This window comes from Thermothielavioides terrestris, chromosome 2, assembly GCF_000226115.1.
Source record: "Thermothielavioides terrestris NRRL 8126 chromosome 2, complete sequence".
In the NCBI taxonomy this organism is placed as follows: domain Eukaryota; kingdom Fungi; phylum Ascomycota; class Sordariomycetes; order Sordariales; family Chaetomiaceae; genus Thermothielavioides; species Thermothielavioides terrestris.
The window spans coordinates 7,743,470-7,758,077 of record NC_016458.1 but is presented as its reverse complement, the minus strand read 5'-3'; the positions used below and the strand labels follow the sequence as shown (position 1 = coordinate 7,758,077).

The window sequence follows — 14,608 nt, the reverse complement described above, 5'->3', positions numbered from 1 at the left end:
ATTTAACTAGATGGCTATAATACTATATAGCGAGGTTGTCCTAAAGAGCCTAGTATAGAACTAGGGCTCCTTGCTAGCCTAGGGTCGAAGAAGATAAAGGGGGGGCTAGAAGCGTATTAAATACGAAGGTAGAGTATATTAGAGACCAATGCTATAGGGCTATACCAATTACATTATAGAAGCTATATATAAAAGTACTGAATTATAGCGTTAAGATAGTACAATAGGCTAGCTCGGTCTTAGTCTTCTTCTAGACGGGCTTGGCGATAGCTTAGTTATTAACGTAAAACTTGACTAAGCGTTTTAGACTAATATATAGAGAGGCGTTTGTCGCCTAGAGTGCTAGATCCTAATAGCACTTAGTATAGGCTTTAGTATATTCTAAGTAGCTTTCTCCCTAGCTTTGAATATAATCTACTAAGTTACTACGAAGAAGCTACTTAATACAATTGAGGTAGACGTCTCTCTCCTTCTCTAAGAGGGCGTTATCCTTATCGTCAAAATCTCCCTCTACGATATAGCTACTAATAGTGTGATAAGAGGAGTTACTATAGTTATTATAGTTTTGTCTAGGACGCTATTAGCTTCTAGTCTAGGGCTAGAGTAGGCCCGATATAGGGTGATATACGTTATAATCTTAGTTGTTGTCCCCTCTAGGACGATGTCCCTCGCCACTATCTCTAAGAGAAGCGACTACTATTAACATTATAGTAAGTAAGTTTTAAGAACGTATTAGAATTATAAAGGAAATAGGAAGCTACTATAGAGGGCGAAGCGAATAGATAGAATATATATAAGCTATATATATAGAGGAGGTAGCTAGGGGACTAAGCGAGTACAAAGAGGAAGGATTATAGAACAAGTTGAATATAAAATAGAAATATAGCGAATATAGTTAGTAAAGTAGTCGAACATATAATGACAACGATAAAGCCAATATAATAGGAGCGTAGACGCTAGACGACTATATAGCTTATATAAAAAGAGGCTAACAATATATAAGGTAAATGCTCAATAGGGCAAGTAGAAGGCGAGAAAAAATACAAAGGGCGAAAGATATATATAGGATAGAAGTACAATAAACGAGGAACGTATATAAAGCGAGATAAAGAGAGAAATGTCGATATATAAGTAGAAGGAAGACAAAGTTATAGAAGTAGAGAAAGGGTATATATTAGAAATGAGAAGAGAATATAGGGAGCGAGTTTATATAAGGGGAGGGGTTTTATTAGCAACGGGTAGGGGGTCTGTTGTACCTGATTAATAGGTACGCCTTGTACAATATAGCTATTGCGAAGAAGAGCGTAGGGCGAGGAAGGGGCCAATCAACGTTCCGTAAAAGCAAGGTAAACAAACAACCTATAGCTAGGTAGTAGGATTATAGGTAGTAGCGCTAAGCTACCTAAATACCGGGTTAGATACCGGCGTTCGCTATAATCGACCCTATACTACGCTAGATCCACGCTCAGCGCTACGCTACATATACCCTAAACTAGCTCCCTATCTAGGAAGGGGGGGGTATATTACAGACTAGGCTATACCTGGGCTAGGTATATAGGGCTACGCCTAGGATCTATAGCGGTCCTATGACGAGCCCGCCACAGGCCCGAGGTGGACCTGCCTCGCGCTTGGAATAACATCGGCCCGAGCCCCCTATACACGAGCCCCTGAAAACTCTATACGCAAAAACCGTAGCCTATACTTCTCCTTTTCTCTCCTTAAGGTAGTTGAATAGAATATCGTGCGCTTATCTGTAGACGCTATAAGGCTAGCACGTTACAAACGTTAAGAAATATATTAAATTGTACCTAAAGTGCCAAGTCAATACAACGGATTGTCGCCCTAATCTAGGCAACTATCAACCGATTTAACTATCCGATACCTTACTAATATACGTTATCACCATTGATTTCATTCTAGGCCTTTCGAAGGTCCTAGCTACCGGTTTACCTTAGTAGCTCCTAAACTATAAGCACTTCGATAGCTTATTTATAGTATTTTACAAGTTATCGAAGTATACCCTTCTCATTCTAGGCAATTCTAGCTATTCGGCTTAGGAATAGAGGTATATACTAATTCGCCAACTGCTTCTTAGCGACTAGGGTATACCTACTACAATCATCTCCGACTACAATTATAAGTTTACTTCCGACCTCTAGTAAAGTATCTAGAAGGCTCTAGGCACTAAGTTGCTAATAACGATATCCTACTACCTATAGGCGGATAGCCTTTTAGAGTATAAGAACTAGACTATAGAAATTACAATCTATTTCTATATATTCGAGTACTTTAAAAGCAATTGGCTAAATATCATTGTACCTCTATAATAGTACCTCAACAACGTTTATATTGAAACTGTTAAATCCTCGCCTTATAAGCAGCTCTTCGACTTTAAGCTTCCTAGACTATTGGAAGCTCTTACTAACTAGGCTACTACTAAGCTAGCTACTATCCTAGCTTTATAAGATACTCTATATTAGGATACTCAATTAAGTATAGACTTCGTAGTAGTATATACCAAACGCTATTACAATAGTAAACATTACGATATTAAGTTCAATGTAGGCGACAAGGTTTATTTACGTCTATACTACAGTTACTATCTTCTAAGCAACTTGTCCTAGAAGTACTTATAGTAGTACACTAGACCTTTTCTAATCAAACGCTATATTAGCCATTTAGTATATAAATTAGATCTCCTAGCCAATATAGGTATCTACCTAGTTATCTCTATCGCTTACCTTTGCCTAGCTCCTTAGGAAGACGATCCTTTCAGCTATAATACGCCGCCTCCTAGCTCGATCGTCGACTCTCAATTGGACTACTCCTCTAATAACAACGAATTAGGCGATAAATATAAGGTTGATATAATCCTTAACTACAAGGTTATATACAAAGGCCTCAAATACCTAATTAAATGGACTAGCTATAGCTAAGAAGAGAGTATCTAGAAGACTATATACGAGCTACGCTATATATAGCGCTTGATCGACGAATACTAGGCTTATAAAGGCGATTATCCAGATCGCCTAGTCTCTTACAATGAGCCTCCTATATCTAATTAGGCACCTCGACCAGCCTATAAGCGTAGCTAGCCTTATAAGAACTCTATTCTCGCAGATAATAACTAGATATAGAAGAAGTTAGTTGATCGCTATCTAGATTAATCCAGCACTACGCTTCTAGCCCTACGTCGCAACGCTTGATTGAAAGGTATTTAATAATACGGAGGATCTAGATAAGTAAGGCAATAAGGGTATTGCCGTTTTTTCCTATAGGCCTAGACTTGATATAGGGTAGGAGGAACAGGGGGGTTATATAACCTATATGTCTATGTACGTAGATTAGATAAAGGTGCCCCGCGCCCTACGTTGTAGAGTTTACAACGCTAGGCCCGATCGGGTAGGCGGGGTATATACACGTGTTCTGCCTTGTAGGCATGTATTTCTTGGCACACCGCTGCCCAGATCTCCGATCTACCACTATCATTAATCGACATCTTGTTATTCTACGCATCTATAGCACTTCTCTGTATCACCAGTTCTTAAAGTTGAAGTTGTTGTATATAATAAGGGCATTTAGGTTATAGGCAACCTTCTTAATACCTTCCTTTATACCCAACGCTATATTGTTTAGTAGACGGTTGAGGGTCTAGTACAACGGGATAATGCCAATGTAGTTAAAGGTCTTAATAGCACGTTATACAATGCTACTAGCTATAAGGTAGAGACCTAAGACATCTCTTAGGAAACTAGCCTTATTATAGGCAATACTACTAAGAAGAAGAGAGGTAAATAGGAAGATGTTCTAGCTAAAGCTATTATCGACCTATATCGACGAGACCTCTTTTTTATCCTATTAGCTCTATAAGACCTATAAGAACAACCTTATAGTAATTGGCGCCTTTTCCTTAAGGGTTGGCTAGCTATTATAAAGGTTATAGTCTAGCTAGTCTATATTATAGAGCTCTTCTACTATTGTTAAGTCCTTAGCTTATTAGTCCTTTAGCTTAAACGCTATAAAGGATAGGTCTATTTAAAGAGGCTTCAATTTATAGCGAATCTAACTAACAATAGCCCCTAAACTCTCATCTTCTTCTATAGATTTAATGATCAACCTTTTGTTCTAAAGAGTAGCCTAAACTTTATAGTCTTAAAGGGCTATAGCCAACTTCTTAGCCCAGTAAGGATTCTTGATCTACTCTATAAGAAACGACTATATATTGTAGACCTTTAGAGTGCCTTGACGCCTACTACGCTCTCTTATACTATACTATACCTTGTTAGTCTCTTTGACGATATCATCTAAAGAGGTCTCTAGAGCCACCTTATCCTCTTTACTATCGCCTTCTTCGTTGATATCGCCATTGTCAGAGTCGGCTAGTAGCCGTGTACCCGCTCGCTAGTCAGTACTTAGCATCGTATAGGAGGGTTGACAGGATAGCCCTCCTACTAGGCCGTGAGAACTTGACGGCCGGCTTAACGACGGTATAGAGCTAAGCCTAGACGATAATGACGGCCGTTCTCGCTAGTTGGTGATCTCTATTGCGTAGGAGGGCTATTGGCGAGGGCTTGATAGGGGTATAGAGCTTAGCTCTAATAATGATAGCCGTTATAGGAGGTGTAAGCTCCCTCTAGCCGATAGCCCGAAGGTCAGCAACGGAAGAAGGGTAGGTTCTTTGTCAGATTCAGCTATATTGCGTATAGCTAAAATACAACCGTTAGAAAGTGTGTAATCTAGCGATTCAAGAGCAACTTACAGCTCGCCAATATACCTAGTTTTGACGATGTTGTGGCCGTCGGCGCAATTCACCCTACTCGTTGCGTACCCTAACCGGGCTAAATCGCGAATTTTGACCTCAGACCAGTTTGGGCTCAAATTGCGATAGGCGATATAATTGGCTACAGACAGCGTGGTGGGGCGTATAGGGCAAATTTTCAGGGCTAAGCCAAATTTACGCCTACGTAGCGGGCCAATACAGCCCAATACTGGTCTGAGGTCTGAGATAAAGTTAATCCGTATAGGGAAAAATTCCCTCCCCCGTGTAACGTTATCTGCTCTGTAACATTACCTTCACGGGCAGGTATGGCATGACAGTTGAGGGAAGCAACTCGACCGAGGAACACAGGACCTGCTGGAGCAACAACGCTTAACTCCTGCGGCTGATCACCCAGAAGTCGAGGTCGAACCGTTCTTTGTGATCAGGATATTTGACTACATGGGTGGAACAGTCATGCCGGGCAAACTCCTCCCGCTCATCAATGGCTGAGGTTTGTGACAGATTGGCCAAGCACGGTAACCCCTCTGCCCCTCTACCCATAGCGCCGTTACACGTGTTAGTTGATCCCCACTTGCAGAGACCCCTGTGCTCTTGCATCTGGTCACTGATCGCACACACCACTCACTCCCTGCCTCGTGCAGCACGGAGGAGTGAAGCACGCAAACGGGAGAGGCTGCGGGGAGACCAGCCTGCCGCAGGTTGTCACAGCGCAGCGATGCCGCACAACCTGGCTGCCCGAAAGTTAGTTACAACGAGAAAACAGAGCTGAGGCGGCCGATGGCTTGGTCTGAACTGTTCCCGTCGTGCTTTCTCTTTCCTCGACTCGACCCTTCTTGTCCTGCCTCGGCCAGTCTCTGCCTCGAGCCGGCGGTCAACTTTGAGATACTACACCACCTCACCACACCTCACCACACCTCATCACACCACATCATACCACACTCCCTTCGCGGCCCGCCGTGTGCGCAGCGTCATCTTCGCTCTGCCGGCTTACTGTCTGGTAATTGACGCAGATGGCCGCGCCCTGCTAGTCGATTCGCTGCAGTCGCTCGCTCGTGCTCCGTGGCGGCGGTTCCGGGTGGCCGGGCTCTGAACCACCAGCCTAGCCTACAAGCTTTTGACAACAGATTGGGCCGTAAATATCTGGAGAAAGTGGTCCTCCCCAATAGTGTGGTTTTTCCTCCGACTGCCTCGCTCTCTCCGGCCGACCACGCCATTCACTACCACCACTTGTTCCCCGGCCCTGCTCAAGGTCAGCCAGCGCAGCAAAGCCCGGTGAGGCTCACCCCGCATGGCCTGACAAGGCTGACCGGCCACCCCAGCCCCCGGCGCAATCACAATAATAACATCCCTCTCTCACGACCGTCCCATCAAGTAACGTCTGGTGTCTGGCTGGGTGCGTTTGACGGATTCTGAGCAACTCACCTTGTCCTGCGCCACTGCGGTCTGGCCTCGCGCAGCTGAGGAGGGAAAGTGAACTGCTTCGCAGAGGAGACGATACAGATCAAGGAAGCACAGTTTTCAAACGGCGGCACCGCAAGGTCGAGTTGGCAGTCCCCAGCATCTCGCACGATACCCGCAGCACATGACCTGGCAGCCGCCCGTCACTCTTCCAGCCTGCCCGTCCCAAAGGAGCATCCCTCCCGGTCGAGCCTCATGGCTCAATCCGATCTGGCTGCCGCCGTCAGCGCTTCGTTCCCTTCGCCAGACACCAACAGCCAGATGCAACAAAACCTGTGGCGCAGGCTCTTCTCGGGTAGGGAGAGGGACAACAGAGGCGATGCGTTGTCAGGGTCAACTGCCAACGGCCAGCAGCAATGGCCGGAACAGCAGAACGATCACAAAGCTGGCCTGGCTCGGCGTGTGTCCCGGAAGGTGGTCCCCGGCCTGCCGAGAACGCAAACCTTTAAAAGGCAGTGCTCCGAGGTGCGAAGCAGACTGGAGCCGGTCCGTCCTACACCTGCCGAGCGAAGAGCCGTCTCCGTGGACAGACGCGTGAACGCCTACAACAATGCTCTCAACCACCCCGATCCCCGAACCAGCGCCCCCGACTTCCTGCATCACTGCCTCAGCGCTGCCTCCTCTCCGCCCTTGTTGCCCATGAACCCGCTCGAGGGGATGCTGGCCAGCACGGAGGACCCGGGTGACTTCGACGACTTGGATAGGGTCTCGTGCTTTGACGGCCCCCTTCACGACGCCGATGCTCTTTCCAGAGTGGACGTCGCGTCCATGACCACGTCGCAGTACGAGGCCCTAATCGACAGTGAGCTGGAGCGCAAGTGGATCCTCAACCTGTCCATGCACTTTCGGGACAAGTCCAAACGGGAGAAGTTCTTCGTCACCTACCGCCAGCACGAGCACCTGTGGCGGCGCGTCACCATCTCGGTCGATTACCGCGATGCTCCGGAGAACTCTCTCGAGGCTGAGCTGTCCCGCGCACAGTACCAGCGCGATAAGAGCGCCAAGATCTACGAGGCTATCCGGGACAGCCTGCCCGAGATTGACTTCTACAACAGCGTCACCAATCTCAAGCTCGAAACTAAAGACGGCAGGCTACACGTCCATGTCGTCGAGGACGTCAACGTAAGTTTGATGGGAAGCAGGCAGGGCCTTGTGGGCGTTGTTTTCTTCCCTGCTGACCGAGGACAAAGGAGATCATCATCTACCCCCCGGTGCGCATGGTCCGGCACATGAACTGCAGACTGGTCAAACAGCGCGAGATCCACTTCGACGCCCACATGTCGGGATTTGTCTACAAGGTGCGGGTTCACGGCAAGCTGCTCATCAAGAAGGAGATCCCAGGGCCGGAGTCGGTGGATGAGTTCCTCTATGAGATCAACGCGCTCAACCAACTGCGTGACGCAAAGAATGTGATCCGCTTTTACGGCGTCGTTGTCGACGATCGAGAGGAACACGTCACCGGCTTGCTCATTGACTACGCTGCCCGGGGCGCCCTGATCGATGTCATCTACGACAATGAACGTTCGCTGCCCTGGCCGATCCGGGAGAAGTGGGCCCGTCAGATTGTCGGCGGCCTCTCGGAGATCCATGAGGCCGGATTTGTCCAGGGCGACTTTACGTTATCCAACATAGTCATCGACGAGAACGACGATGCCAAAATCATCGACATCAACCGGCGAGGCTGTCCGATCGGCTGGGAGCCGCCGGAAGCGACGGCGCTGATCGAGACCAACCAACGCATCTCCATGTACATTGGTGTCAAGTCCGACCTCTACCAACTCGGCATGGTCCTCTGGGCGTTGGCGACCCAGGAAGATGAGCCCGAGGCATTCGCCCGCCCGCTCAAGATCGACCCCGACGTCCAAGTGCCTCCGTGGTACAGGCGCGTCGTAGACACCTGTCTGAGCGCTGACCCCCGGAACCGGGTTCAGGCACTCCAACTACTCACCTGGTTTCCCGAGCCTGAGGGGGACACTCAGCGCGGCCGCCCCAACGGATTCGCCAACTCCGTGAACGGCGAGGGCACTTCCCGCCGTGATTACCTGTCTCCAAGCGGGATCCCGCAAATCAAGACCGTCCATCCACCTACCGACTGGTCATATGTGGGCTGGGGAAATAGTCAACTGGCCGAGGATTCGTTCTACTACCCAAGCCGGGGCCGGTCTCCGCCGTCGCCGATGCCGAGTAATCAGGGAGACTACGACCCGGCCAGATACGGACGCCGGACGTACACATGGTCGGACTCGTACAACCACGTACCGATCGTTCCATCTGTCAGCGATGTTCTCTCCCGGGCTCCAACAGAGGGGCCCGGGACCAGACTGCGAGGAAGCGAAGGGACGCTGGAGACATACGCCGACGGGCCCCGCTGGCTTCGCAACGTCCCGACTGGAACAAACAGGGCAGATGGTTCTCTGATGGACCGAGGCCGATCACCCCGGCTTGAGAGAGCCGGATACGCGGGAGACGGGGAACAAGAGAAGGATGGAGAGGTGGGGCGGGAGCCTGTTTCGGTCAGAACATGGGGCCCGCCGTCCGAGCACTGGCAGTTGATGGAGCAGAGACGAGACCTCGAAGATGACGATGACAATGACGACAAGACCGACGGCGACGGCGCCAGCTGGGGAAAAACAGGACCCGAATCACGAGCAGACAGCGGCAAGGATGTCACGGAAGTGGCCGGCACTCCGAGCGAGCGTCGCAGGTATTTCACAGGGCAGGCCAAACGACGGACAGCTGCCTCCCGCGAGGATGGCAGCAGGGCTTCTGCGAAGTCGACTCCGCGGCGGAGCGGCCAGCTGATATCCGTCGCGCCGACAAATACCACCACGGGCGGCCTTGCCGGCGACCACCATCCGCATGGCGGCGACACCAACAGCGACAGCCCAGACCAGCACGGACACGAACGTAACGACGAAGACGCGGCGTCGCGGCCCCGGCCTCCACCGTCGCCCGAAGCGAACAAACCCGCTCTCCTCCGACGCTCGGACGACGACCTGAAGGGCATCGGCGCCGCCTATGACGCGGGCGGCGATGCGCACCATGAGAACCGACGTGACGGCGACGGCGACGCCCTGGATTTGGAGGACGACCTCGACTTGGACTTGGATAAAGGCCTGGCTGAGACCATTGCCGCGGACGCGACGAAGGTTAAGCCGCCCGTTCGCATTTGACGACAGATACTGATGATTTCCTTTGTTTTTTCTTTTGTTCTCTCCTCCAGCGAAAGAAGTTATGTGGCATGGCGGTATTGAGAGCTTTTCGAGTTGGGTTTTTGCGTGGCATGAACGCTTTGTACATATATACCTCACCATTTCTGATATCTCTCTTCTTTTGTTTATCGCATTGGATCTTTTTGTGCGTTGGGGCTACAGCGGCGGGAGGGCGCAAGCGAGTGTTCGGGCAGTGTTGTTCTGGGCTGGCGATGGTGTTGGAGTGGGTTAGCAAGGAGCTGGGCTTTTACAGAATACAGAGTGGACAGGGGAGGGGGGAGGGGAATTTCAGCAGGTTGGTGGTCGTCTGGATGATTTATGACGTTGCTAGCATGACGGGTCATGGTCATTGTGCGCATTTCTGCTCGCATCTCGCAGGCATGGGCCACATTGGGTTAGGTATTTGGTTGGATCTGATAGTGGTTCGATGTTTGCCTACCATGCTCATCAGCGTATGAAGTTTCCAGGGCTTAATTCCTTTCTAAAAGAAGCGGCGTTGCATGTTACATTGCCCAGTTTTCATGGTGTTGTTCCATGAGGCAGCGCGAGAGTACCTGGTAGTTTGGCAAGATGGAGAGCTTCTTAGCTCGAAGCGGTCCCATATCATGAGCTTCCCCTAAATCATAGTGAAAGCTTAACCAGGCTTCTTTATATGGCAGTTTCTGTCCATGACTACTTGTCAGGCTAGCATCAATGCTTGAGGCGTTGCGAGGGATCGCAGGGGCCGGGCCCAAGCGGGCCGGACAATCGGCAGCCGGAGCAGAGCAGTTATGCGTCCGGAGTACCGGAGTAACGGATACACAGTACGGATAGGATAGGTGGGTCGCTAAGACGGCTCGCTAAGACGGCCCCGAGCTGGAGGTTATAGAGGTCCCGCCAAGACTAATTTCGGCCAATTGTCGGCAATGTTTTTACAGCGTCAGTACCCCGCCAAGACCGCCAAGGGGTTTACACTATCGCCACGGGTTAGCCACGGGTTAGTTCGCCGGGGGTACAGGGGACGGCGCTAGCCCCCCGCTGGTTAGGATTCGGGTTAAGGTTAGGGTGAGGGTCAAGGTTAGGGTACGGGTTAACTTCGTTTTCTTTTTTTTTGATTTGGTTGAGGTTTGGTGAAGTTGTTGCTACGAGTCTTCGCGATTGTACATTGTCGATGTTGCTCTAAGTCGTCGCGGCCCCGCTTACCCTGTGGCGATTGTAAATACTTGTAAGCGGCAACCTCCGAAATTAGTCTTGGCGGGACCTCTATAACCACGACCGGCCCCGATGGGTGGGTCCAACCTGGGCTCGGCCAGGTCCGGTCCGAGGCGTGCCGGGTGCAGCTCCGGGATCCTGCGGCTTGTGGAAGCCACGGAGAGGCCGAGATGGACCGCGTCGATTGCCGAGGCGCATAAGGGTTGCCATTAGGTGGGCACACATTTTTGCCAAGTGGTTTACGCCGATCATGACACAAAGTCCGAACTCCGCGATCTATACGGATTGCACACGGAAGTATTCGGTGCACACAGAAGTGTACTCCGAAGTTAGTGCCGACGTGAGGTATCCAGTTGGTCGTTCAGCCCTGCGGGGCTGATGGTGACGCCACATCCCTTCCTGCTTTCCAGTTGCTGCAGTCGTGGCTTACTGTGGTACGTACCCCGATTGTTGAGAAGTCGCTCCAGTTCCCGGCTGTCCGGGCGAACCTCGGGCGGTGGGTCCAACCTTCACAATGGGACGATGGGACGATGGGACGAACCATCCTCGAGCCATGCCATCTACAAAATGTATGGTCTCGGCTGGAGCAAGTGGAAACTGCATGTGATTCCGAAAAGACGCTGAGCATCTCGGACGCCCGAGATCAAGTGAAGGGAACGACATCACCGGTTCCGGGGCTCATCCTGCCGCAGCCGAGAAGGAGGGGTTGAGTCGAAGCTTCTGCTGCACCCTGGTTGGCTCGTGCCTGCACGAACCGATCGAAACCAGCCAATCAGGGGCGCGGCGGGTCTTTAAAACAAGCTTGCAACTGCAACACCTCCCCAACACTTTGCTCAACAATTTTGGCCGGCACAACGGCTGGCATCCCAAGCTGGCTGTTTTGGGCAGGGACTCGCATTTCCAGAGCCATGGCCCGTTGCACATGCGTTCCTCAGCCGAGGCCAAAGACAAATGATGCCAAAGTGACCTGAGGATCCGCCATTGCTGTCAGCAGAATCGTGTCATTGCGACACAGAAGTTAACGTTCTCCTCTCCAGAACCCCAACGGGTGAAGTGGCGACTGCTTGTCAGGAGCTACCCGGGTACCGACTGTGTCCTTCCGCACATGCTTTGGTGCGGAAAACACGTTCCAGGCGACTTCCACTTTTACGTTGAACCCAAGCGTTTCGCTTCCTTGCCAAACGCTCCCTCCCTTGACCAACTTACTCCGCAAGAAACACGCAGGGTTGTCGTCACCCTTGCTCCTTGGACTACATAGTGTAGTCGACTTACAACCCATATAAACTTTTCTGCCCTACCGCCCCTCTTCCCCTTCCCACTTCGTTCTGTGCAACATCGGATCGGCATCTTTGAGCCCACGCCGTGCCCCTTCTTGACGACTCGTCTCCAACTCGCCCGCTCGACCTAGTACTGGACGGCTTTGCCAGTCACGTAGCCATGGCGTCGTCCTCGTCGTCGTCGTCGTCGGCGGTGCCGCAGGCCGAGGCTTTCCCCGATGGCACCACTGACCACATTCCCCTGCGGAAGAAAGCCTACGATATCCGCAAGCCTCGTGAGTTTCTGGCGGCTGCCACTGCTGCTTTGTTCGACTGATGTACTGACGGCGGCTTCGGGACAGATATCACGGAGCAGCCCATAACATGGAGCAACTGGTACCAGCACGTCAACTGGCTGAACACGACCTTCATCCTCATCATCCCCCTGGTCGGCATGATCGCGTCGTACTGGGTTCCTCTGCAACCCAAGACTGCTATCTTCGCCGTGGTTTACTATTTCTACTCTGGTCTCGGAATCAGTGAGTTATCTCTGTCCAGAAGCGAGCAACAACCGACAGCTGGGCGAGAGTGACTGACACGTCCCAGCCGCCGGCTACCATCGCCTCTGGGCTCACTCGAGCTACAAGGCTTCGCTGCCCCTCAAGATCTTCCTCGCCGCCGGTGGCTCTGCCGCCGTCGAAGGCAGCGCGCGATGGTGGTCCAGCCTTCACCGCTCGCACCACCGCTACACCGATACCGATAAGGATCCCTATTCCGTCCGCAAGGGTCTTCTCTACAGCCACATCGGCTGGATGGTCATGAAGCAGAACCCGCGCCGCATCGGCCGCACCGACATCACTGATCTGAATGAAGACCCCGTCGTTGTCTGGCAGCACCGCCACTTCATCAAGTGTGTCGTCACCATGGCCCTGATCGTGCCCACGCTTGTGTGCGGTTTCGGCTGGGGTGACTTCTTGGGCGGCTACGTCTACGCTGGTATTCTGAGAATGTGAGTCGTCCAGAGCTGCTGCGATCTTGCTTGTTCTGACCGTACCCAGTTTCTTCATCCAGCAAGCCACATTCTGCGTCAACAGCCTTGCCCACTGGCTCGGTGACCAGCCCTTCGACGACCGCAACTCGCCGAGAGACCACGTCTTGACCGCCCTGGTGACCCTTGGCGAGGGCTACCACAAGTATGTGCAAACAACCCCCTTTAGATTATGAATCTTGGCACGTGATAACTGACTTTTCGCTCCTCCCCTTAGCTTCCACCACGAATTCCCGAGCGACTTCCGCAACGCCATCGAGTGGTGGCAGTACGACCCCACCAAGTGGTTCATCTGGACCATGAAGCAGCTCGGCCTCGCCTGGAACCTGAAGAAGTTCCCCCAGAACGAGATCGAGAAGGGCCGTGTGCAGCAGCTGCAGAAGAAGCTCGACCAGAAGCGGGCCACCCTCGACTGGGGCGTACCGCTCGAGAGCCTCCCTGTCATCAGCTGGGACGACTTCGTCGAACAGAGCAAGAACGGCAAGGCTTGGGTTGCCATCGCCGGTGTTATCCACGACGTCGGCAAGTTCATCGCTGACCACCCCGGCGGCAAGGCTCTGATCTCATCCGCCATCGGCAAGGATGCCACCGCCGTCTTCAACGGCGGTGTCTACAACCACTCCAACGCCGCCCACAACCTCATCTCGACCATGAGAGTGGGCGTCCTGCGGGGTGGCTGCGAGGTGGAGATCTGGAAGCGCGCCCAAGCCGAGAATAAGGACGCAGTCCCCATCACCGACTCGTCCGGCCAGCGGATCGTCCGTGCCGGCGACCAGGTGACGCGCGTGAGCCGCCCGGTTGCCAGCGCCGACGCCGCATGAGCACAATACGGCGATCTCAAATTTTCTATTTGCTGTCCCCCACGGCTCACAGATCACTACCCTGGAGAACGGCCGTGGAGAAGAAGAAAAATTACTTCCCCATAAGCAAGGCTATCTGCTGCGGGAGTTGACATGATACATGCTGGCCGCGAGCCAACATGAGTAGGAGGGAAACAATATCCGATCCGCCTGGCGGCTCATGACTTCTCTTTTTTTGGCAAAAGTTTGGGGGGCGTTTATGAAAAACGGGAAAAGGGGGACGGGCATGTTTACTCATTCATTCATGGCGTGGTGTGGGCATGGCATGGGGATTTTCATTTGCGAATCATGAGACTCGGCGCTCGCAGAATTGAAGGTTATTGCCAAAACAGGCTTGCTTTGCGGTGACTCCCGGACGGGCTGTCCACCATGATACATGTATGGTTCGCAATCCTGCAATCAGTTCACTCTCGAAGCAGCCGCGTCATGGCAAGGGTAGATTTCTATAAGGTCGAGAAATGGGGCTAGGTAGGGAGGTAGGCAGGGCGGTGGACAAAGAAAGCCCGCCAGCCAGCCAGCCACCCCGCTCGCTCGACGATGCATTTGATCCAACCCCCATCTCACCTACTTCCGGCACCACCGGCACCGCTTAACACCATCATTCCGCTCCCCATTCATTGTCTTGTAGGGGAGAGAAGAGTGGTGTCAAGTGCATAGTTTGAGCGAGAAACTATCCACATCCAACACATTTATCATGACATTCAAGAAGACCACCGCCGGCCCGCATAGAAACGCCCCGGGATTTAATGATGTTTCGCCTGTTCTCTAAAAGCAAAGGGTAAAAACCGCAAAGATGCCAGCCT

The 14,608-nt window shown here is 51.8% G+C and overlaps 2 protein-coding genes across 2 annotated transcripts; both read left to right on the top strand.

Moving 5' to 3' along the window:
- The first annotated feature begins 5,941 nt into the window (after positions 1 to 5,941).
- On the top strand, positions 5,942 to 9,493 carry THITE_2115633 (uncharacterized protein). The gene is made up of 3 exons (XM_003653274.1): positions 5,942 to 6,052; positions 6,153 to 7,360; positions 7,429 to 9,493. Exons 2-3 carry the CDS (start codon positions 6,434 to 6,436, stop codon positions 9,409 to 9,411), a joined length of 2,910 nt encoding a protein of 969 aa, XP_003653322.1. The 5' UTR covers positions 5,942 to 6,052; positions 6,153 to 6,433; the 3' UTR covers positions 9,412 to 9,493.
- A 2,202-nt stretch (positions 9,494 to 11,695) lies between these two features.
- On the top strand, positions 11,696 to 14,137 carry THITE_125777 (delta-9 acyl-CoA desaturase). The gene is made up of 5 exons (XM_003653273.1): positions 11,696 to 12,193; positions 12,260 to 12,436; positions 12,504 to 12,906; positions 12,956 to 13,090; positions 13,163 to 14,137. The coding sequence occupies exons 1-5, from the start codon at positions 12,079 to 12,081 to the stop codon at positions 13,764 to 13,766; spliced, it is 1,434 nt and encodes a 477-aa protein (XP_003653321.1). The 5' UTR covers positions 11,696 to 12,078; the 3' UTR covers positions 13,767 to 14,137.
- Positions 14,138 to 14,608: the final 471 nt, after the last annotated feature.

Excerpts from the sequence above, each read along its gene's own strand:
- THITE_125777 (XM_003653273.1), top strand. The coding sequence starts at position 12,079 with ATGGCGTCGTCCTCGTCGTCGTCGTCGTCGGCGGTGCCGCAGGCCGAG. Across the intron at positions 12,194-12,259 it reads CTACGATATCCGCAAGCCTC|ATATCACGGAGCAGCCCATA; the intron begins GTGAGTTTCTGG and ends GCTTCGGGACAG. Across the intron at positions 13,091-13,162 it reads CTTGGCGAGGGCTACCACAA|CTTCCACCACGAATTCCCGA; the intron begins GTATGTGCAAAC and ends TCCTCCCCTTAG.
- THITE_2115633 (XM_003653274.1), top strand. The coding sequence starts at position 6,434 with ATGGCTCAATCCGATCTGGCTGCCGCCGTCAGCGCTTCGTTCCCTTCG. Across the intron at positions 7,361-7,428 it reads ATGTCGTCGAGGACGTCAAC|GAGATCATCATCTACCCCCC; the intron begins GTAAGTTTGATG and ends CCGAGGACAAAG.